Source organism: Lichenostomus cassidix, chromosome 21 (assembly GCF_008360975.1).
Source record: "Lichenostomus cassidix isolate B80296 chromosome 21, HeHo_3.0, whole genome shotgun sequence".
NCBI lineage: Eukaryota > Metazoa > Chordata > Aves > Passeriformes > Meliphagidae > Lichenostomus > Lichenostomus cassidix.
The window spans coordinates 5493176-5516233 of NC_139501.1; the positions used below are offsets into that span (position 1 = coordinate 5493176).

At 56.0% G+C, this 23058-nt stretch overlaps 2 protein-coding genes and 1 long non-coding RNA gene across 9 annotated transcripts; 1 reads left to right on the plus strand and 2 right to left on the minus strand.

Annotated features, from left to right (window-relative positions):
- Positions 1-888: 888 nt before the first annotated feature.
- ALPL (alkaline phosphatase, biomineralization associated) lies at positions 889-8831 on the minus strand. 3 transcript variants are annotated; one of them, XM_085080343.1, is made up of 12 exons: positions 8680-8831; positions 7544-7635; positions 7351-7470; positions 6283-6398; positions 5490-5664; positions 5228-5403; positions 3659-3802; positions 3452-3521; positions 2687-2821; positions 1853-2044; positions 1648-1767; positions 889-1549 (listed from the first exon to the last, which is right to left on the minus strand). In XM_085080343.1, exons 2-12 carry the CDS (start codon positions 7599-7601, stop codon positions 1299-1301), a joined length of 1557 nt encoding a protein of 518 aa, XP_084936469.1. In that variant the 5' UTR covers positions 7602-7635; positions 8680-8831; the 3' UTR covers positions 889-1298. The 3 variants fall into 3 exon arrangements, with proteins under 3 accessions (XP_084936469.1, XP_084936470.1, XP_084936471.1); XM_085080344.1 differs by having other exon boundaries at positions 8653-8798; XM_085080345.1 differs by having other exon boundaries at positions 7544-7621; positions 8680-8781.
- Positions 8832-9983: 1152 nt separating this feature from the next.
- On the plus strand, positions 9984-22504 carry ECE1 (endothelin converting enzyme 1). 5 transcript variants are annotated; one of them, XM_085079743.1, is made up of 19 exons: positions 10160-10279; positions 13202-13263; positions 13349-13435; positions 14376-14517; positions 15079-15291; positions 16635-16759; positions 17040-17252; positions 17342-17533; positions 18059-18201; positions 18287-18401; positions 18621-18731; positions 18983-19081; positions 19193-19270; positions 19653-19756; positions 19962-20072; positions 20199-20266; positions 20343-20533; positions 20627-20722; positions 20988-22504. In XM_085079743.1, exons 3-19 carry the CDS (start codon positions 13349-13351, stop codon positions 21162-21164), a joined length of 2265 nt encoding a protein of 754 aa, XP_084935869.1. In that variant the 5' UTR covers positions 10160-10279; positions 13202-13263; the 3' UTR covers positions 21165-22504. The 5 variants fall into 5 exon arrangements, with proteins under 5 accessions (XP_084935870.1, XP_084935867.1, XP_084935869.1 ...); XM_085079744.1 differs by lacking the exons at positions 10160-10279; positions 13202-13263 and adding an exon at positions 9984-10153; XM_085079741.1 differs by lacking the exon at positions 13202-13263 and having other exon boundaries at positions 10150-10279.
- On the minus strand, positions 16202-17080 carry LOC146428367 (uncharacterized). Its single transcript, XR_014856091.1, has 2 exons — positions 17012-17080; positions 16202-16795 (listed from the first exon to the last, which is right to left on the minus strand). It is a non-coding gene; the product is annotated as an uncharacterized LOC146428367 (long non-coding RNA).
- Positions 22505-23058: the final 554 nt, after the last annotated feature.

Here is a 23058-nt window from a genome sequence, read left to right on the forward strand (position 1 = left end):
AGGGGATTTTTGGGGTACTCGGCAGGGTGTTAGAAGTGCCTGATGCAGCCCGGGCATGTGAGGGACTGCTTGTGCATGGGATTTGCACGGGAACGTGGTGTTCTCCCAGCCATTTGCACAAGGAAAGGAACTCACTCATTAGCACCAGGGGGCTTTCATGTGCCCCTAGGAACATCTGCAGGTGCACAGAGCCTCTGCCTGTGCAAGGGATAATTTGCACAAGCACAGTGACTTTGGCACGCGTTTGCACTGTCCATTTTCACCGTATGGACATGCACAGTAACAGTCACACGTGCACAGTGACTTTTGCACAAGCACGGTGACACCAACACGTGCAAAACACTGCATGCACCTGCCCAGGTGACTTTGGCACATGGAAAGGGGAATTCAAGCAGTGACATCTTGCACATGCAAGGCACTACGTACAGTGACATCTCAGTGAGATTTGCACTCAAGGCACCTTTTGCTCATCTCAGGCAGCATTTGCGAATGACAAGTGACATTGGCACAGTGACGTTTGCACGTGCAAGGCACTGTACACACTTGGAGTGACATTTGCACAAGCACAGTGACGTTTGCATGCTCCCAGCACCATTTACCCACCCAGGGTCTCTCTCCCTGCTCAACCCTCACCCCCCCAGCACCCTTCGAGCTGCACAAGCCCCTTCCCCTGGTACCCCACCTACTAATTACCTCCCTAATTACCTCTCCATAATGAAGGGGATGTGTCTCAGCACATCCCACCCCTTACATCCCGCCTTGCTGCCTTTAACCCCCTTCCACAATCCCACCCCCAACCCCTCCCAAATCCCTCCCAGGGCAGCAAATTGCCTTAACCCGAAGAATTTCAAAGCAAAATAAATCACTGAGGAGACAACAAAACCCAACTTTAGGGACAAATTAACCCGGTGAGTTAATTTTTTTTCCCATCTTCGTGTGGTTTCTGGCTCCCCACACAGATGATGAGTTGGGCACCAGGGTCAGTCCTCAGCCAAGGCTTTTTGGGACCCAGCCCCATCACGTTTCACTCAAAGAGGGGGTTTTATCCGCCGAGGCTCCGGCTGCCATCCCAAATCCCACAGTGGATTTGGGATTGGGCAGGGAACGCTGCTAATTATAGGGAAGGAACCATGTATTTACAGAGGCAGCTCCCAGCACCAAACCGCCGGCGGCTGCTTTTGCTCCGCTGAGTCTCTCTGTTCTCTCTCTCCTCTTTCCCGGGCGCTGCTGTCCACAAAAAAATAAAAAGGGGGGATGAATTAAGAATAAATCCCCCTCGGCGATTTGCAAGAGGCACTTTAGCAGAGGAGGAAGAGGAGGCCGAGGAAGGGCAGGAGCAGGGGGGCGGCGGGGTGGGCGGCGGCGTTGCAGTGGCCTCGGTTGGAGCCGATGCAGGCGGCGTAAGCCATGGCGTGGGGGATGTAGTTCTGCTCGTGGACCCCGTGCAGCAGGTGGGCCATTGGCCCGCGGGCAAACACAGCCACGTCCTCACCGCCGTGGGTCTCCTGCCGCAGCGGCACAGCCGACTGCGCCTGGTAGTCGGCGTGTGCTGGGGGAAGACAGCAGAAGTGAGAATCGTTTAAAAACCCAGCTCATTTTAGCCAAGCTGGGATGATTTTAAGGAGTTTTGGCCCAAAATGTACTCACCAAAATCCACGGCAGAGACGTTTTCTCGCTCGCCCGCCACGATTTTGTAGCCGGGGCCGTTGCCATAGAGGATGGAGGTGAAGGGTTTGCGGTCCACGTCGCTCTGCATCGGGGCCAGACCTGGCGGTGTGGCACAGTCAGCAGGATGGAAGTTCCCCAGGGTGTCCCCAAGCTGTCCCCAGCACCGTGGCCGGGCAGAGCTCACCAAAGATGGGGTTCCCGCGGGGGGTGTAGCCGCCGAAGGTGAAGACGTGCGAGTGGTCAGCAGTGACGACACTGAGCGTGTCCTGGGTGGACGTGAGGCGCGTGGCCACCCCGATGGCTCTGTCCAGCTCCACGGCCTCGTGCAGCGCCTGCTTCGCCTTCCCCTCGTGGTGCCCATGGTCGATGCGGCCGCCTGTGAAACCCAGCAGTGTTTGGCATTGCCCTCCTCTTCCCAGCCTTGCACACCCCTTTATTCCTTTTCCTGCATCCCCCCTCCACTCCATTTATCTCCCCTTTTTTACATCCCATATCCCCCCTTTTGCACCCCCATAAGCCCCTTTATTTATCCTTTTATCCCCCTACTCTTTATCCCTTTTAGCACTCTACCTTCACCCCTTTCATCCCCCCCCTTTTTTGCACCCTCATTGCCCCTGTTATCCCTTCTGTTTGCACCCCTCATATCCCCTTTATCTGTCATTTGTGCGTCCCCCATCACCCCCTTATCCTCCTTTGTCATCCCTTTTTTTTGCACTCCCATCTCCCCATCATCCTCCCTTTTTGCACCATCTCCCTTCATCCCCCTGGTTTTGTTCTCCCATCATCCCCTTTATCATCCTTTTGCACCTTCCAGTCCTCCCTTTTTGCACCTCCCCTTTATCCAATTCCCCACCTTTCTACACCATCTTTTACACCCCATCACCCCCTTTTATCCCCCCTTTTTGTACCCCCATCACCCCTTATCCTCCTTTTGCACCCTTCTTTTATCGAATCCCTTTTTTAGCACCCCCAGGACCTCCTTTTATCACCCATTTTGGCACCTCCTCGATGTCCCCACCTTCAACCAGCAGGAAGAACCCCTTGGGATTTTTCTGGAGCATCCTGATGGCCACGGAAACCATCTCGCTGAGGGATGGATCTGTCTCGTTGTTCCTGTCCAGCTCGTACACCATGTCCCCCGGCTCGAAGAGGCCTGGGGACAGTGACACTGCTGGGGACATCCTTTTCCCGCCAAAAGAAAAAGGGGGAGCCAAATCCTGCTCCTTGTGCTGACTCAAGTGTTTCACACACCACCGGATTCAGGAAGATTAGATAGAAGCTGGGGGACAATCCCAGCCCTTCCTTCCTCCTGCCTGGCTGGATTCCACATTCCAGACAGGATGGTAATTTCACTGCTGACAAAGGAACTGCATCCCTAGGAGGGAGAAGTGTCCCAGGGTGGGAGCAGCAGAGTCCTTGGTGGGCAGCATATCCTTGAGGGCACACCAGCACTCCCAGGGTGGGGCACCAGCATTCCCAAGGAAATTGCAGCATCTTGGGGAGATAGCAGCATCCCTGGGGGGGTGGGAGTGGGGGGGCAGTAGCACCACCCTTGGGGGTGTAACAGCATCCCTTTGGAGTAGCAGCATCCCCAGAGAAGTGAGAGGATCTTTTGGGGAGCTACCAGCATCCCCAGGCCAGGGTACCACCATCCCTTGGAGGCAGCAGCACCCTTTGGGGGAGATAACTGGCCACTGCAGCTGCCCCAGCATCCCAGGACAGGCCAGGGGTCCCCTTAAAGCACCCAGCTGAGGCCAGGACACCCTTGGATGCAGGGACTCACCCAGCAGGAAGTCGACACGGCTGAGGTTGAGTGCCAGCAGCCCTCGCCGGTGCCACACGTACTCAGCAACCTGCGGACAGGGGACACGCATTGTCACCTCTCATCACCTCTGCCATCCCCTCAGCCGCTCCCCAAAAGATTCCATCCCCCAGGAATGGCTCTGTAGGGTTACTCTGTGTATCACCCCCCCCACAGAGTCCTTGTCACCTTGCCGGGGGTCTTTGCATTGCGCCATTCCTGGACAAGGTTCCTGTGGTCCAGGCGGGTGCCCCGATGCTTCTCCTCGTGGGGATATTCCACATCACTGACATTCTTGGGGTACATATATTTCCGCCCTCCACCCATGATCACCTGCAAAAGAGGAGAGGAAATGAAGTTTTAAATAATGTTTAATTATTTTTAATCATTTCCCCCCCCCAGTTGGGGTTTAATGGGGGAAGACCCCAAAGGGGAAAAGCAAGATGTCCAGGAAAGCCCTGGCATTGTGGATGAAAACACCCAAGGAATTTCACCTCACTCAAAATAACCCTGAATCTCTTCCTATTAATTAAAACCCAGGACAAAAATAACCATTTCCAGCAGGGATTTGGCTTTTTGAGTATTTTTTTTTCCCCCATCTGTGGCAAGGATGCTCCACATCGGGATCCCCACATGAACCCGCCGGGATGGAGCCCCATCCCGTGGCTCTCCCTGTTTGCTTTGGAGCCTGATTTATTTGGCCTCTGTTATTTATAACCTAGCAGAGATTTTATGGTTTTTTTGTATTTTCTCCCCCTTTCTCTGCGTAGAAGGTGAATTATAAAGCTGCAAAACACCAACGCCAAAATTATTAACAAAAAAAAAAGGGAAAAAAAGTCTTTTCCCCACTATATAATTATTTCCAGCCTGGGACAGAGTTAAAATTATATTAAAGGGAAAAAAACAGCAAAAGAGGCTATTAAAGAGCTAAATAACAGACTGGGATGTTTTGCTTTGGGGCTATTTTGAAGGACAGAAGAAGATTTATTTACAGGGCAGAATTACTGCATAAATCCACAGCGAGGACCAGAACTGGGGGGGAAAGGAAGAGTTTTTGGTCTGGGAAGTATGGGAAGGGAGTGGGCTGCTGTGAAGCAGGGGGTTAAGAGGGATTTGTGGGCCTGGGGCTTGGTCCTACAGGTGCTTGTGGTCCCAGACCTATGTTTTAGGGTTGTGGTCCCATGTCCACCTGAAAGTGCTGGTATGCCACCCATGGTGGTCCTAGTCCCATATCTGATGAGGATCCCAACTCTGCACCCATGGGTGGTCCTGATCCCTCGTCTGCACCATTGGGTGGTCCTGGCTCTGCACCCAAGGGAGGTCCCAGTCCACCACCTCACAGGGGTCCCAACTCCAGACCCATTGGTGGTCCTGTCACCATATCTACCCACAATCCTGGTCCTGCACCCATGGGTGGTCTCAGCCTCACATTTGCAGGGGTGCTCCTTGTCTTGTACCAACTCACAGTCCTGGCCTTGCACCCCTTGATGGTTCCAGCCCAACATCTCCTGGGAGCTGTGGCTCTTCAATCATTGGTGGTTCCAGCCCAGTATCTCCTGGGAGTTGTGGCTCTTCAACCATTGGGTGGTGCCAGCCCAACATCTCCTGGGAGTTGTGGCTCTTCAACCATTGGTGGTCCTGGTCCCACATCTATCCACAGCCCTGTCCCCACCCTTGAGTGGCTCCAACCCCCACCCCAGGTGGTCCTGGTCCCATCCCCACTGACTCCAGGGCACATTCTTGTTGTCCCCATCCTACCTCAATGTCGCGGATGTTCTCCACCATCTGCCGGGCAATGTCTTTGCAGCCACCCTCCAGGGCATCTGGGGGCATCTCTCCATCCGAGTACCAGTCACGGTTGGCAGAGTGGGCATAGGCAGCACTGGGTGTGGCATGGGTCACGCGCGTGGTGGTGACAATGCCCACGGACTTGCCTGCGCCACCAATTCAGGGGACAATGATGAGAACACCCATAAAACCCACGCTTGACCCTCGGCCCAGGGGCCCACCAGCCCCTCACCTGCATCCTTGGCCCAGCGGAGGATGGAGGTCACCTCCTGGCCCTTGGTGGTGTTGCAGCGGTCCCGGGTGACACCGGCGCTGACCCCCAGCGTGCCCTCGTTGGCTTTGACACCGCAGAGGTAGGCAGTGGCTGTGCCCGCACTGTCAGGCACCTGGGCATTGGTGTTGTAGGTCTGGAAGGTGGGAGAGAGATAAACCACCATAGTTATCACCACCATCGTTGTCACCACCACCATTGTCACTACCACCGTCATTGTCATCACCACCACCAGGACCATTGACACCACCATCATCGTCCCCCTGGGGCTTCCCTCCCTGTGCTGTTTGGCTGCACCAGACCCCCATCCCTCCTGTGTCCCCCCTCTTTTGCCCTATATCCCCCATTTTACCCCTGCTCCCTCCACCGTGGTGGCACATCCTCCCCTCACTGCATTTTGCTGCTTTTAGCCTTTTTTCAGTCCATCTTTTGGCAGGGAGAGAGAAACCACTACCACGGGCATCCCCACGGGGTGAACGGAGGTGGCTGCTGACTTCCAATTTAGTTATTATTTAAAAGTGTTTTGTTCAGCAAAACGACCCCAGGCGAAGCAGGGGGGTCCCGTGGCGTCCCGCAGCCGGCGGGCTCCTCCTGCCCCCCCTCCCCGTTCCCACTGCCGGCCCCTGGCACGGCCAGCAGGCACCGGAGCCAGCTCCCTTCGCCCGCCCCTGACCTAATTTCGGCTCGGTCGATGCCGCCCGCCCGTGACCTTGCGGAGGGTGTCGCGTCCCCCTGGGCGTCCCGGGGGGCTCACCTTGGCCAGGGCCACGAAGGGGAACTTGTCCATCTCCAGCAGGCTCTCCTCGCCCTGCCCGTGCTGCAGCTGCCCTTTGAGGATGCGGGCGGCCGTGACCGTGGAGACGCCCATTCCTGCGGGACACCGTCAGCCGCGCACGGACAGCCCGGCGGCACCGGGCAGCACGACCCGCTCCATGCAAACCCTGCTCATCCCAGGTTACTGCAGACCCAGTTTATCCCATCATCCAATTTGTCCCATTGCCCAGTTTATCGCAGCATCCAATTTTTTGCAAGCCCAGTTTATTGTGCAAGCCAGTTTATCCCAACTCCCACTTTATCCCAGCAGCCACTTTCATCGCAAAGCCAGTTTATCACGGAATCCAGTTTATTAAAGCACCCAACTTTTTGCAAAGCCAATTCATCCCAGCACCCACTTTATCCCAGCATTCACTTTTTTGCAAACCAAATTTATCCCAGCACCCAGTTTATTACAATCCCAGTTTATCCCAGCAGCGAATTTATGACAAAGCCAATTTACCCGAACACCCAATTTTTTGCCAATCCAGCTCATCCCAGCACCCAGTGTACTGCAATCCCAGTTCATTACAGCACCCAGTTTATGCCAGCACCCAATATATTGCAACGCAGTTTGCCCCGGCACCCAATTTCATTGCAAACCCAATTTATTGCAGCACCCAAGTTACTCTAAATCCAGTTCATACCAGCACCCAGTTTACCCCAGCACCTAACTTAACGCAAACCAAACTGATTGCAGCAACCAATATTTTTTGCAAATCCAGTTTATCCAGCACTCAGTTTATTGTAAACTCAATTTACCGTAGCACCCATTTTTTTGCAAATCCGGTTCATTGCAGCACCCAGTTTACCCCAGCACAGAACTCCTTGCTAACCCAGTCCACCCCAGTACTTAGCACCCAATTCACTGCAACACCCAACACTTTGCAAATCAAACTCATCGAGGCACCCAGTTTACCCCAGCACCCAACTTACCCCGCTTCATCACCCCCCGTGCCCCCAGCCCCGCTCCCCCTGCCCCGGGGTGGGTGTCCCCATCCCATCTCACCGTCCCCCAGGAAGAGAATGAGGTTCTTTGCCACGTTCTGGTTGAGGCGCTGGAGCCGCAAGGCGTTCCGCAGGGTCTCCTGCGCCTGCCGCCGCCAGTACTCGGGGTCCTTCTCCCTTTCTGCGGGAGAACCGGGCTCATAGCACCCAACAGCAGTCACTTTAGGGGTGCTGCCCCCCCAGACCTCACCTACCGGGGACCAGCGATGCCGAGCAGAGCTGGGCGAGGAGGAGGAGGAGCAGAGCCTTCATCCTGCAGCGTTGAGCAGGTGCTGCCAGAAGAGAGCTGCAGGACAGGTGACACCCGTTCGTGCCTCAGTTGCCCCAGTGAGACCTTCGCCCCGGGGTCAGCCAAGCGAGGACAGAAAGAAATGTCCCCTCGCTGCGCAGTCACCGATGTGACCCCCTGGGGACATGCCAACTTCCCTCCCGCCTTCCCCGGCCATCAGTCCCATGAGGCGTCACCTCACTGTCACCAGCCCGGGCACAGCCCCCGTGGCACAGTGGGGTCCCCATCACATGACCATGTCCCCATCCTGTGTTCATGTCCCCATCACACAGCCATCACGTGTGTCCACCTTCCATCCCCATCATGTGCCTGTGTATTAGTCGTGTGTCCCCATCATCTGTCCCTGTCATGTCTATGTTCCCATCCCATGTCCATGTCTCCACTGCACACCTGCAAACCTATCACACACCCGTGTCTCCACATGTCCCCCGTGTGTGCCCATGTTCCCACCGTACCCCCATGTCCCCATCACACACCCCAACCCCAGTCTAATTTCCCATCCCCATCACACACCTGGATCCCTGTTGCATGTCTGTCCCTGTTGCACACCCGTGTCCCCAGCACATGACTATGTCCCATCACACACCCATGTCCTTTGCTGCATGTCCGTGTCCCCATCACATGCACATGGCCCCATTGCATGCTCGTGTCCCTACTGCATGTCTGTGTCCCTGTTGCATGTCTGTGTCCCAGTTGCACACTCGTGTCCCAATTGCACACTCGTGTCCCAACCACATCTGTGTCCCTGTTGCACATTCACCTCCCCATCACATGTCCATGTCCCCATGACACCCCCGTGTCCCCACAACATGCCCACGTCCGTGCTGCACACCCACGTCCCCTCCACACTCCCGTGTCCCCATGGCACCTCCAAGTTCCCATAGCACTCTCCTGTCCCCACCACACCCCACATCCCAATGGCACCTCCCCTCCGCTGCACCCCCCGGCACCCCTCGCTCCCCGGGGACCCTCCCCTCCGCCGGGATGGCAGCGGTGGCCCCGGGGGGTCCTTACCGGTGATGGGGGGTGTCACACACGTACCCGCACAAACTTGGGTCCCGACACCCACGTCCCTCTGGGCGGCGGGAGGAGACCGGGCCGGGGGGACCGCGAGCCCTTAAATCCCCCCGCACCCGGCCTTCGCCTCCTCCTCCTCCTCCCCTTCCTCCACCCTCCCCCCGCTGCCAGCAAGGGGCGGGAGGGGGGAGAGAAGAGGCCACAAACTGGGCTTACTGGTGCCCTCTGCCGGGTTATACTGGGAGGACTGGGAGGACTGGGGTGGTACAAGCCCGGCTGTAAGTGCTGATCAATCTTTCCCCGCTCCACACGTGGGAGTTTGGGGTGCCCCCTGGGGGGACTAGATGTGTGTTTTGCCGGATTTTGCATTATTTTCACCCAAACCATGCCAGCGACATCAGCGAGGGGTCGGGGGAAAGTGATGGAGACGAGGGAGTCTCCCTGCCTCAGTTTCCCCACACGGGCTCCTGCAGCAGCCCACGAGAGATCGCTGCTGAGATCCCGCGGCGTTACTGCAGGTCCTACAATAAACACGGTGTGGTGACAAGGGCGGAGAGTGACCCCCAGCCCCTCCTCCGTTTCCCCACGGCGGGGGCCTGGGGGGGCTCCGTGACCCGCGGAGCCGCGCGTGGCTTCCCAGAAGGTGGCGGTCTCAGCCCAAAAATCCGCTCCCCGGGAGCTCGGGGTGCAACCAAGGGCGCCCCAACACCGCCCCGATGCCACGGGGATGGGCACGGCACCAGGCGGAGCCCCCAAATCCCTTCGGCGCCTCCAAATCTTTCCGGGATCCTTTCCCCCTGCCACCCTCCTTTCACCCCTTTGTACCCCCCGGCACTTTCGCAGCCTTGCAAAGCGATTTGCAGCCCGTGGGTGTGATGAATGTGTCAGTGCTCAGCCCGTCGGTGCGCTGCAGGGGGTGGAGGCACCGCGGGGACGAGGTGGCACCGCGTGTCCCCATCCCTGTCCCCATCCTTTCACCACGGCAGTGCAGCCGTCGGTGCTTTTTGGTGTGGGAAAGCTCACGCTGGGGCACTTGCACAACTGCAGGCGTGCACGGGTGTGTGTGCTCACACGCAGCAGCACGGGTGCCAGCGGCATCCTCGCACAGTTCTCGCACACTCGCACGTCTGCCCGTCGCAGAAGCGCGCCCTGGGCTGTTGGTGGCACCGCTCACTCGCACACGCGTGTCTCTGACGGCCACCCACTCGTGTGTTTGCACCACCGCACTCGCGCGGCCGGAGCACCGGGCGCTCTCCCCGCAGCCCCACGTGCTTTCGCCCTTGCACAAGCGCACGCCGCCGGGATCGCGCCTTGCCCGCTCCCCGCGAGACGTCACATCCCCCGCCGGCCGGTGAGCCGGGGGTTCCCCGGGGGGATGCTCCCAGCAGCGCCGGCGCACGTGGGGTCCCCCCAGACGGGGCTTGGGGCCCCCCGAAAGAGTTAAAGGAGGCGGGCGGGAAGCCCGTCCCTCCGTGGCCCCATTGGTTTCCCATCCCAGGTACATCCTTTGCTCGTCACCCTCGCCACCCTCGCTAGGCCGCAGCGGCGTCACGAGCGGTGTCGGGGCTCAGCGGGCGCTCGCCCCATCGGGGCCGGGGCCGGCGGGAGTGGGGTGACGGCCATGGTGAGTGGGGGGCTCAGCGACACCACCAAATCCGGGGGCGGCTGAGTGGGGGGCGTTTGGCCGAAGCGGGGCGCCGGGTGATGCATCTCCCATGGGATGCTCTTTGTAACCCCATGGGACCCCCGTGTTGCATCCCAAGGGACCTCCTGGCATTTCCGTGGGAGCCCCTTTGCACCCCCGAGGGACCCCCATGAGACTCTCAGTGGACCCCTAAGGGATCCCCCATTGCATCCCAAGGGATCCCACTAAGACCCCCATGCACCCCCACAGCACCCCCAGGGACTTCCACTGCACCCCGAGCAGCCCTGGGTGTCCCCACTCTGCCCACCCCCCGCCGCGTGTTCTTTTTGGCTAGTGGGTTCACCAGGTGGGGAGCCCAAAGTGGGTGCCCCCCTGAGCCCCCCAGAATCCACCCTTGACCCAGACCCGCGGGGCTTTGCACCGTGATTCCCTCTGCAAAGGGGGTCGGGGGGGTAGGAGTGCCCCCCACCCAGCTGAACCCACTGTTGTGGGGCTGTTTGCAAACACCCCCAAACCAGGCTGTTCTCCCCGCTTTTTTTTTCTATTTTTTTTTTTTTTTTTTGTAAAGTTTAACCCTTTTTTCCCTCATTTTTAAGCTTTTTTTTAAAAATTAATTTATCTTCAGCCAGGGCTCTCTGCAAAACAAGAGACTCCCCCCCAACCCCCTTTCCTTGCACCCCTAATTAACACCAGGGGTTGCTAATTATCCCCGAACATCCTAATTAGCAGGCTGAGCCTCGCTGGGCGCTGACTCCAGGCTGTGGAGGTGCGGGGGCACCCATGGGTGCTGGGGGAGGGCCGCGTGGGCACCGCTTCGCCAGGCGGGGCTTTGGGGGTGCGGGGCTGACTTGGGGGGGCTCGGGGTGGAGTTGGAGGGTTGGAGGGGCTGGGGGGAGGCGAGGAATCGCCATCGCGATCGTGGCCGTGGTTGCTCCGAAATGGCGCCCGGGCGGGAGTTGAAAGCAGCCGGCGGAGGCTCGGGGTGCCCCGGGACTGGCCAGGGGTTCCCCCGGCGGGCCGAGCCGAGCGCTGGGTGCCCCCCGAGCTTTCCTGGGGGTGTGCGGGCTCCGAGCACGTGGGGCTTATTGTTTATAAAGCGAAGGAGCGATTTGGGGCAAAACCAGGCTATTTAAGGTAATGCTGAGATTGTTATAAGTTGTAAAGTGAGTGAGAATCCCTTGGGTGGGGGTTAAAGTGTGTGCCCCCCCTGGGTGCCCCGCACCCTGTTGGAGCAGGGAAAATGCGGTTTTATTCGGATTGAAGAAAACAACAGCTTGGGAAGGGAGGAGGTGTATGACAAAAACTGCCTCTTTTTGTCCCAAAAAAAGGGGTGCTTCCGCTTCACGAGCTGGAGAGGGGCAGGGAGCACCCATAGGTGCTACTATGCCCCCAATATGGAGGGTACGGATGTTAGAAATACCTCCCGGGCCCAATTTCCCCCCATATTAAGGATGCTGAGGGTCGATCCCGGTGCTTCCCGGGGGTGTTTTGGGGGAGCTCGGGCTCAGTTTGGATTTTCTGATAGCTGATACAGGGTTGAACCAGCACATCCCTTGTGAAAGGAGAACAGAAAGGGATTTTTGTTTTTTGTCTTTTTCCTTCTGTTTTCAGACTGGGGTAGGTGGGGTGGGGGATCGCTGAGAAAAAAAAATTGCATTTCCTCAGGAAATGGAGTGAAAGCTGGGATTCCAGGAATTTGGTGTTGCGGAGCCATGGGGACTTTATGGAACCCCCCCACCGTGTGAGCGGGGATTTGTGCCCGGAGCTGCCAATTTCAGCCATGTGCGAAAGTACTAAAATAGGTGTAAGAAAGTGAAAGGGATTGGAAAAAAATAGGATCTAAACGCAGATTTTCCCCACGATAAAATCTTGCTGTTGAGGCTCTTTCACCGCACGGTTCTCAGGCTCCTGCCAGGAGCCCAGGGGAGATTTTGGGGCTGCAAACACAGATTTTGGTACAGCCAAGGAAGGAAACCATCTTTTTGTTTTAACCCCTCCTCTCTCCCAGGTGGGTTTTGTGGTTAATTAAACTGAGGTTGGGATTTGGGATCCAGGAAGAGGATAGGATTTGTTGTTAAGTATGCAAGGGGAGGTTTGGAAATGCCGCTATTGGAAACAAGGCAGATAACCGGTGCTTTGCCAGGGGAAACTGAGGCACGGCTGTGCCGGGTTTGGATCAACTCATACCGTTGGGATTTATGGCAGCGGGATGGGGATATCCAGATGGGTGTAAACCCCTCCCTGCACTGACTGGGGGTGAAGGGATGTGAGTGGTGCTTGCTCAGGCCATCGGTGGCAGGGTCAGGATGGATTTTGGGGTGCTCAGCCCCTTGGTGCTGAGTGGAGGATTGTTTTCTCTGTCGGGAGACAATCGGGCTGGATGGCAGGGCAGTGCCAGGGGGAAGGAAACGGTGGCGGCGGCACGATAAGAGCTGGCTGCCAACCCGTGAGGTTTTCCTTGTTTTTCTGCTGGGGATGAGATAAGAGTCGGGCACGGGCACAAGATAATGCCCGAGGGATATGGCGCCGGGAGGGAGCCCGTCTGCAGCTGAAATTCCTGGTGCTGTCACCTTTGGGTGCTCGCAGGGACCTGGCCGGGTGTTTCACGGTGTGCAGGGTTCACAGACGGGGCGTGGAGCGCGAGTGAGCTGGTAGAGTCAGGTGAAAAGCCATTTTCTCTGCTGCCAGCCTTTCCCAGGTGCCTGGCACTCCGGGGCTCCCTGGTACAGGGGGGTCCCCCCTCTCCTCGCTGCAGGGCGGAGGTGGATCCAGCTTTATTCCAGCCTGAAGGGGAGGTTGCACAACCCGGCCCCGGGGGAAAGCGAGGCGGGTTCGGGCTTTACTCAGCTCTTGGCTCTAGCCCTCTTTGCTTTCCATAACCTTCCTCCGGCGTTTGTGTAGTGCTTTGCTACCTCAGAGCCATTCGGGATTTTGCTCCCCGGAGGAGAAGGTGGCTTTAGAAGGTGCGTAAACCTTCCTTGTCCTTCACCCTCCTCTTCTTCCTCAACCCTGGGCCACTGAGGACCTCTGTTACCAATCTCTGTGTAGATGTCGACCTACAAGCGGGCGACGCTGGACGATGAAGACCCCCTGGACTCCCTTGGTGATGGAGATGGATACCCCAATGGCTTCCAGGTATAGCTTCATGTGTCTTTAGAGGGATAAAAGGGGGATTTTGTATGCTGGCAAGTGGCAAAGGGGGTACAAAAGGGTTTTCCACCTGGGATCAGTGTCTGTCTGGGGGGTAAAGTCCAGTGTGGGCAGAGCAGTGTTGGCTTCTGCCACTGCTGCCCTTTGCTCCCCTACTGGCATGGGGAGCCAGCAGGGCTGTATCCTGGCTCCACTGTTTAAACTCTCCACCTCCCAGTTTTTCTGCTGGCTTCTGTTGGTTTCACTGTTCACCCTTCTCAGCATGGCCAGGGTGAGTAATTATCGCAGCACTGGGAGTTTTGTCCCCACACAAAAGGGGATTAGGTTAATTCCTCCCCAAGCAGTGAGAAAGCAGCTTAAAGAGGGCCGAGGGTGGCTAGAAAAAGCCCCATGGCTGCCAGTGTCCAGCTTCACCAGGAAAGGTTTGGGTCTGGCGAGATGCTCTCTGTCCTGGCCCCAGTCCCAGCTCCATCAGTTTCTAGAATGGGGGTTTCTGCCCCAAATGTGTTTTTACTTTTCCTGGTGGGGCTGTCTGCACTTGCCGTCACATTGAGATGTTTCCTGGGGATGTTTTTCGGCTGAGTGGGAGTATCCTGTTAAGGCACTTCCCGGTGCAGCCCCCACCCTGTCCCAGTGCTGGCAGCGGGGACAGGGACAGCCGTGGGGTTATGCTGTGCTTGAGGAGGGGTTCAGGGTGGCACGGGACAGCAGGTGAGCCCTCCAAAACGCTCGTCCCGCTCCCTTTCCTGCCATTGTGCCGCCCTTCCTGCCCGGTTTCTGGAAGGCAGCTGCTGCCTTTCCCAGCCCGATCCATGACGGATCCCTTGCCGGGGCTAAATTCTCGCTGTGGTCTGTAGGAAGCAAAATGGGGGCTGTGTCAGTGAGTTTTTCTGCCAGCGGGGAGACGACGCTGCTCTTCCCGCAGGTGAACTTCCGTGGCTCTCGGAGCAGCCGGGGTTGCTGGGCCGAGCGGACACGTGCCGAGAAGCAGCTGATGGTGCTGGTGGGGGTGCTGGCAGTGCTGCTCATGGCCTGTCTGCTGGGACTTGTCTTCCAGTACAGAGCCAGTAAGTCCTCATGCTGCACAGGGATCCTGCCCCCTTTACCAGGGTGGGTTGCTGGGGAGCTCCAGAACGGATTATTTGGTGCAAGGGTGGGATGCTCACCCGCACTGCTTGCCCCAGGACTGTATCAAACAAGGTGTTGAGGTATGGGGTGGGATCTTTGGGCTCAAGACAAGATGGTCACTTCCATCTCTTGCCCCAGGGCAAGATGCTCAGAAGCAGGATAAGGTGTTCCTCTGATCCTTTATCCTGGAGCTTGATGCTTGAGCACAGGATGGACTGTTTCCCTGCATCATCCACCCCAGGGTGGATGACTAGGCACTGGGCAGGATGTTTGGGCATGAGATGCTTACCCTGGGATGGGATGGTTGGGTAGGATGCTCAGGCACAGGTCAAGATGTTAGTCCATATTGCTTGCCTTGGAGCAGGATGATAAGGCAAAAGGTGGGATGCTCAGTTACCAGGTGGGGTATTTGCCCACATCCTTCGGTGTGGGGCAGGATGCTCTGTGGTGCCGCTCATCCTGCTGCAGTGGAGGAGCTGAACCTGTCCCTGCACCTCCAGGGTCGCCTGCCGTGTGCCTGTCGGAAGCCTGCATCTCCGTCACCAGCTCCATCCTCAGCTCGCTGGACCGGGCAGTGAATCCCTGCGAGGACTTCTTTAGCTATGCCTGCGGGGGCTGGATCAAGGCCAACCCCCTCCCCGATGGTCATTCGCGCTGGGGCACCTTTAACAACCTCTGGGAGCACAACCAGGCCATCATGAAGCACCTGCTGGGTGAGTGCATGGGAGCAGTGGGACCCCACAATGCTCAGGGGCCCTGTTAGGTGCAGGGGATGCCAAAAACATGTGCGTGGTAATAAGAGGTTGGAATTGAACTCCAGCGTCAAACCAGCTTGTGACACACATACTGTGAGGACATTGAGAAACAGATCCTGGCTGTGCTTGCTCTCTTAGATGGTCCTGAGATTTTTGGCTCTGGTGTTGCTATTCTTTGGTGTGGAATAGGGAAAAGGTCCTGGCCTCTGCTCTGTAAACCCCATGGTGGCATTCCCAGGAGTTCTGAAATTCAGGATTTGTGCTCCAGACTGCACCCAGAGGCTGTAGTGCCCCAATATTACCCCAAGAATATGTGTTTTTCCTGCTCCTATAGCTTCCAGCCTTTGTGAGCAGCCTTTTGGAGGGCTGGCTGCCAATATGGCCATTTTTGGGGGGCCAAAAGTCCCCCAGCAAAGGGAAGATCCTGGGGTCAGCCTCTGCGTGCAAACACCGAAGCAGAGCAGCTTATCCGAGCAACCGGCGGGGACGGTTTGTTCAAGCTTTGAGCAAACAACTGGCTCCTTATCAGCACTTTCCACTGCGCCAGGGCTGATTATCTGGAAAGAGGTTTGGGAAGAGTGTTGTCTTTTGAGAGAAGGGGGGTGGCGCGGGAACAGCTTCGTCCCTGGCTTTTCCCGCAGAAATCTGGCGCTGGTTTTACCGGGAGAAGGGACTGGGCCTCCAGCCAAGTGGTCGCGTTCGGCATTTCCTTGAATTCCTAGGAGCTGAGGGACCTTTAGTTAATAAAACCACACAGCTGGGAAACCAAAGGTGCAAGCTGTGTCATCAGGAAAATAAATAAAAAAAACCCAAAAACCCTCTGGGGAAGCAGAATTTTAGCTGGGGAGATAAAAGGAAGGTTTTGGAGGCCAAGGAGAAAAATGGGTTTATTGTTCCATTCTGCAGGAATAAATAATACAGGTCTGGGGGGCACCAGCACAAAGGCAAGGGCAGCACAGGGGGTTGGATGATGCTGGGAATATCAGAGCTGCTGGAAAAATACTTCATGTTTTTTCTTTCTTTATCTTTTGTCCCCAAAGAGTTGGAGTAGTCGCTGTGGGTGGGAAAGGAGACTGGGGCAGGAGGCCAGGAAGGGCTGGGGCCAATGGAATGCTCTCGGGGGCATGGTGGGGACCATTGCGACAATCCTTGGCGCCTTTTTGGAGCCTGGCCTTCCACAAAATGGGGCTAAATCCCTCTGGTGGAAGGATGGAGGCTCCAGTATGCTTCAGCAGCCCCCACAGGAGCTGGATGCCTATCCCTGGGGACCCCTTGTGATTGCCCCTGGGTATCTCCCACAGAAAACACCACGGCCAATGTGTCGAGCGAGGCGGAGCGCAAGGCACAGCGCTATTACCAAGCCTGCATGAATGAGAGCAAGATCGAGGAGCTGCGTGCCACCCCACTCATGGAGCTCATCCAAAAGGTTCGTCCCAATCCTTGTGGGAAAGCCATTTTCCCTCTGCAAAATGGGAGGAAAAGCTCAGTCATGGGCAGTCCCAGCACCCTCCAGATTCCATTCTTGGTGCTTCCTGCAGAAGAGCATCCCCCAGGGCAGACAGGCAGAGGCAGGGATTTATAATTCTATAATGGGGCTTTTTAGCCCCCTTGCAAGATGTTTCGCCCCAGAATGGATATTGAGGGGATATTGAAGCAATTCCAGGTGGCTGTTTCTTACCCAAAAGTTTGTTGCTGTCTGTCCTCAGCTGGGTGGCTGGAACATCACGGGTACCTGTGCTGGTAACAACTTCAACGAGACGCTGCGGGAGGTGACGGCACATTACCGCACCTCGCCCTTCTTCTCCGTCTACGTCAGTGCCGACTCCAAGAACTCCAACAGCAACGTCATCCAGGTGGATCAGTCAGGGCTGGGCCTGCCATCACGGGATTACTACCTGAACAAGACAGAGAACGAGAAGGTGAGGGTGTCGGGAAATGTGGGTTGGCTGGGGGGATGCTGTGGATTGGTGGCACCTACCATGCTGTTCCCACCTGTCTGACCACGCAGGTGCTTGCTGGGTACCTGAACTACATGGTGCAGCTGGGGATGTTCCTGGGAGGCACTGATGAGGAGTCAACGCGGCAGCAGATGCAGCAGATCTTGGACTTTGAGACGGCCTTGGCCAACATCACCATCCCGCAGGAGAAGCACCGGGATGAGGAGGTCATCTACCATAAAATGACAGCAGGAGACCTAAAGGTAGGGATGGAGCTGGTGAACTTCCCCATTCTGCTGTGATTTGGGAAGTGGGGTGGACGGGTGGAGGTGACGCAGCTGCTCTGGCAAGCCTGCCTCTGGCTGACACAGCCTGGGAAGGTCTTGTGCAACAGCTTGGCCATGTCCTCCTTGGGGAAATCCCACCCTGACCGTTCCTCCCAGCTTTTGGACCACCCCTGGGGCCAGCAGCCATCCTACTGCGGCACTTATGTCCTCCTGGCACTGCTGCCCCTAGACGTCAGCCTGGTCACCTCCCAGTGTCCCCAAAAAGGGCTCTAATGAGTTGTGTCAACATTTCTGACACCTACCCCACTTTCTTTTCCTCTGTGAGAGGAAATTGTTTACTCCCCTCTGACCTTTTGAGGATGTTGCTGTTATGGGAACTGGCCTCTGCAAAATCAGCTGAATCCATCAAACAGGGACTGATGCAGCTGATTCCAGCTTGAGAAGCAGCTGCCACCCCCTCTGACGGTTTTTGGGTCCATAGCAGCACTGTGGCTTTTGCAGGAGCTGGCACCAGCTGTGGACTGGATGCCCTTCCTTTCCACGGTCTTCTACCCTGTGGAGCTCAATGAGTCAGAACCCGTCGTGGTCTATGCCAAGGAGTACCTGGAGCAGGTCTCTGACCTCATCCTGCACACAGATAAGTGGTGAGAACCCCCAGCCTGTACAGAGACCTGGGTACCCAGGGTGGGCAGGAATGTGCTGCTGCCTACTCACCGCCTCTCGCCATAGTCTCCTCAACAACTACATGATCTGGAACCTGGTGCGGAAAACCAGCCCACTCCTTGACCAGCGCTTCCGGGACGCTGAGGAAAAGTTCATGGAAGTGATGTATGGGACAAAGAAGGTGAGGGTGGAGTCCCCAGTGCCCCTGAATCACTGTTAAAAGTGGTGATGGCTTTTTATGTCAAGGCCCTGTCATGTGGCATCCAAACAGTAGAGATGTGGGGCAGCTTTTGGGAGGGCAAGGGGATGGATGGGATGGATGGGCTGGATGGAGCAAGGAGTGGGAATGTGGAGAGCTTTGTTCTGTGCCATGCTGATGACCACCTCTTGTCCCATGCAGAGCTGCCTCCCACGCTGGAAGTTTTGCATCAGTGACACTGACAACAACCTGGGCTTTGCCCTGGGGGCCATGTTTGTCAAGGCCACCTTTGCTGAGGACAGCAAGCAAGTGGTATGTCCCCAAGGCAGCAGTGTGTGAGTTCCCATGCTGGGAAAGCCGCTACAATGGTGGAACTGTCGGGGCAGACAATGTTTCTGTGTCCACCTTGTTGTGTTCACTGTGCATCTCCGTGTGCTGGGTTTTTCACCATGTGTTGTCTTGGCCTCCCAGCCTCTTCCTCCCCCTGGTGTGGAGGTCATTGACCTCTCTGGGACAGGAAGCCGGCTCTCTGGACTGACGCTGTGCTGTCTTATTTTGTCTAGGCAGAGGAAATGATTGCAGAGATTAAAACTGCCTTCGAGGAAAGCCTGGAGACCCTGCAGTGGATGGATGAAGAAACGAGGAAATCAGCCAAAGAGAAGGTGAGGCGCTGGTGGAAGTGCTGGGGAGAGGCTAAGGGTGGAGTGTGGTGGAGCCAAGCCTGCTCTTTCATCCCTGACACCAAAAACACTCTGGTCCTTTTTGCCCCTCAGGCAGATGCCATCTACAACATGATTGGCTACCCCAAGTTCATCATGGACCCTAAGGAGCTGGATAAAGTCTTTAATGACGTGAGTTGGTCAGATATGTCCCCTGGGTCTTCTATAGGATGTACAGGATGTGTCCATATCACAGTGGCTACAGGGCAGCCTTGAACCCCACGTTTCCTCCAGAAGGATCTCATTGATGTCCTTGGCCCTTCTCTGGGGACTTCCAGAGAGCTGTGGGGCAGTCCTGGGGTGGCTAGGGCTCTTGGGATCCCTGCCTGGGAAAAGGAGGAGTCGTTTTCCGTAATGGTGATTCATTGCCCTCCAGAGACTCCGCAGATGTTGGAGAGGAGGAGAAACAGGAGCAACCGTAACTCTGCTGGCTCCGGAGGCTCCGACGTAACCGTGGAGGGAGGAGTGAGGCTGAGCAATCGCCACACACCACTCACGCCTTGTTCTTTTGCAGTACGAGGCTGTGTCCGACCTCTACTTCGAGAATGTCATGCAGTTTTACAACTTCTCAGCCAGGGTCACGGCCGACCAGCTCCGGAAACCGCCAAACCGGGACCAGTAAGTCCTCTGCTCTAGTTCCCTGTTGTAATCAGAGGGGAATATCAGTATGTCTGGAGCACTGGGATTTGGTGTTCAGTCCAGCCTGTGCTGCTTTTGGCGAGTTAAATTTAGGACACCCGCTTTGCAACAAAAGTGGATGTTGTTGGAGCAAACAGTGGTGCTGGTTTGTGCTGCCATGTTAGCCATGTTTGTGTCCTTGCAGGTGGAGCATGACACCTCCAACAGTGAATGCGTATTACTCTCCCACCAAGAATGAGATTGTCTTCCCTGCTGGCATCCTCCAGGCCCCCTTTTACACCCGTGCATCCCCCAAGTAAGAGCCTTGGGAAAACAGAGAGGACAGGATTCCCAGCTTTCCTCCTGTACCCAAATCTGAGGTTCTTTCATGGCTGTGGGGAGCAGAGGCTGCTCTCTTAATCTCTGCATCACCCTCCTGCAGGTCCCTGAATTTTGGTGGGATCGGTGTGGTGGTGGGCCATGAGTTGACACATGCCTTTGATGACCAAGGTATGACCAGGGCCAAGTGGGTGGGCAGCTGGAGGGGTGGCCAGTATGAGATGAAGAATCCACTGTGTCTTCACAGGCCGGGAATATGATAGGGATGGCAACCTGCGTCCCTGGTGGAAGAACTCCTCGGTGGAGGCCTTCAAGCGTCAGACAGCGTGCATGGTGGAGCAGTACAGCAACTACACAGTCAATGGTGAGGCAGTCAATGGCAAGCACACCCTTGGGGAGAACATCGCTGACAACGGGGGCCTCAAGGCTGCCTACCGGGTAGGACCACAGGGCTAGGGAGATACAAAGGGGGACATGGTGTGGTCGGGATCAGTGTTGTCTCCTGAGCCCACTGTGCTCCCTGGTCTTCAGGCATATCAAAACTGGCTGAAAAAGAATGGGGATGAAGAAACACTCCCAACTCTTGGCCTCACCAACTACCAGCTCTTCTTCGTTGGCTTCGCTCAGGTATGTCATGTGACCTTGGGTGGGTGGGTATATAGGTGGAGCATGCCCAGATGGGGTTGGGAGGGTGTGATGGCAAAACTGAGTCCCCCAAAGATGATGTAGTGGATGAAGAACAAGATCAGGGTGGTGCTGGTTACAAAGCAAGACAAAGCTGAAGCTTGAGCTGCCTTGGTGCCCATCGTGCAGACAGAGAGGTTGGATTCGGCGCCGAGCTGGCTCCATGGTGGTGGGTGTCAGTACTCAGGCCGTCGCACTCCATTTGCAGGTGTGGTGTTCGGTTCGCACACCAGAGAGCTCACACGAGGGGCTCATCACTGACCCCCACAGCCCCTCGCGTTTCCGTGTCATCGGCACCGTCTCCAACTCTCGGGAGTTTGCGGAGCACTTCAGCTGCCCCCCGGGCTCCCCCATGAATCCCCTCAAGAAGTGCGAAGTCTGGTGATGGGCGAGTGCCCAAGGGAAGCAGCTGCCGGTTGCTTCGTCCTCTGCTGATGGCTGGATTTCCCCGGTCCTTTGAGGCTCAAACCACTTCTCTATGCCACGGAGAGCCCAACTCTTTAGCCGTAGTGGCATTTGCATCCCCGGCATCGTCCGAGGTTTGATCCACTGTGAAAACTCCTCATCCCCCCCGCTTGTTGGTGAAATGACTTCGGTTTGGGGGTCTCTTCCACCATGACTGGGCCACGTGTCAAGGCACACGCATCCGTAGGCACTGCCTGTATTTACACACATAGTGCTCCAGCCTGATCCACCGCGCCAGCAAAACCTCTCTGTTTCAGAGGTGATAAAGGGAACCCCTGACACCAGCAGGTTTGTCTGCGTGTCTAAATACACCCGATGTACCACCTTCTCTCCAAAGATGCGCACATGAGAGTGGAAAGTATTTTAAGATATATTTTTTTTGGGGGGGGGAAGAAATATATATTTTTTTCATGTGTTGTGGAATACACTGGAAATCTTCAGGGAAAATGCATTTAAAAGCCTTTTTTTAGTACAAGATTAGTATATTTATTATTTTTTTTTTTTTACTTAGTGCAGCTCTAGTGCAGTACCCTGTGGTGACAGTCCCTTGTCCAGGGAAGCTGGATAGGGCCACAGATATAACTTTGAAGCCTTGGATCCTGTGTTTGTCCAGGAGGGACTTTCCTAAGAGGGTGCTGATGGGAAAATTAGGGACAGCAGGCCTGGGGACAGGTATGGAGGATGCTGCAAGTCACAGAGGCTGTGCCAGGATGCTGTGGCTCCTGGGTTTATCTTTAATTTCAGAATGTCAAGGGAAAAATTGACGTGCCAAAGATGTAATCAAGGTGGTGACAGGGTGGATAAAGCATCCTGTTCTCCCTCCTGTCCCCTCTGAAGCGAGGCCAGCCAGGATTTCCTGGTCCAAAAGCTTCCCCAGACAAGTGCAGGCGGTTCCTGCCACTGCTTCTCTTGCGCCAAGCCTGCCCTCTGCCCGGGAAACTGCAAGCCCTGGAATCACCGTGTGGCCCCAAGACTCCATCCCTCCACAGCTGGTTTGGCACCAGTGAGAGAAGTGATCAGGATGGGGCTGAGGGACTTTTTAAAGGGATGTTTTTAATACTTGTTTTGACAGGAAAGCACTGACAGGAGCTCAGATGCTGCATGTTGATACCTTCTTGCTCTAGACAGAAAGCAGAGACATAGAGGGATTTTTAATATTTATATATAAAGGGAGGGATGGAAGGGGCTGTTTTTTTTGTAACTTTTTCACCCTATGTGTGGGGCTTATTGTAACTGAAATAATAAATACTTCTTACTGGATTTGGAGCTGATCACAACTCTCATTTTCTTATAGTAGGAGAGCCTGCATCCCTGCATTTGTGCTTTTCTCCCTATCCATGCCAGTGAGACCATCCTGTGCTGACAAAACTGAGCCAAGGAGGCTTTTCCCAGACTGCACTTTGTGATTGCTGAATCTTTTGGAGGCTAAATCCAGGGTTTTTTCCAAAAAACCCCACTCTCACTGCGGGTGGCTCTTTGCTTTCCATCTCTGTGGCATGGCCCCATGCAGCTCCCCGGTAGGGAGGTCTTTCCCGGATGCTTTTCCTTCCTCCCGGGTGAGTTTTTGGCCAGCTGGGCTGTGCTTGGATCCAGCAGCATAGGCCCCACACAGGTTTCTCTCCAAACTCCCTTATTTATAGCTCCGTGATGCTGGTGGGATGCTGCCAGCTCTGTAACACAGGCCAACGTTTGCTCCGCGCAGATGCTCCATGGCTTCACCCAGCTTGCCCAAAAAATGCAAGGCAGGACCTGGACTGCAGGCTCCCTGCAAGCCTCACCCAGCAGCTGGCAGAGCTGATGGCCATGTAAACCAA

Bases quoted from the DNA above. Each gene is read 5' to 3' on its own strand.
- ALPL (XM_085080343.1), bottom strand. From the start codon at position 7,601: ATGAAGGCTCTGCTCCTCCTCCTCCTCGCCCAGCTCTGCTCGGCATCG. The intron at 5,665-6,282 runs GTGAGCCCCCCG...CCCACCTTCCAG, and splicing joins CCTTCGTGGCCCTGGCCAAG to ACCTACAACACCAATGCCCA. The intron at 3,803-5,227 runs GTAGGATGGGGA...CCTCTTTTGCAG, and splicing joins AGAACATCCGCGACATTGAG to GTGATCATGGGTGGAGGGCG.
- ECE1 (XM_085079745.1), top strand. From the start codon at position 11,239: ATGGCGCCCGGGCGGGAGTTGAAAGCAGCCGGCGGAGGCTCGGGGTGC. The intron at 18,732-18,982 runs GTATGTCCCCAA...TATTTTGTCTAG, and splicing joins CTGAGGACAGCAAGCAAGTG to GCAGAGGAAATGATTGCAGA. The intron at 19,757-19,961 runs GTAAGTCCTCTG...GTGTCCTTGCAG, and splicing joins AAACCGCCAAACCGGGACCA to GTGGAGCATGACACCTCCAA.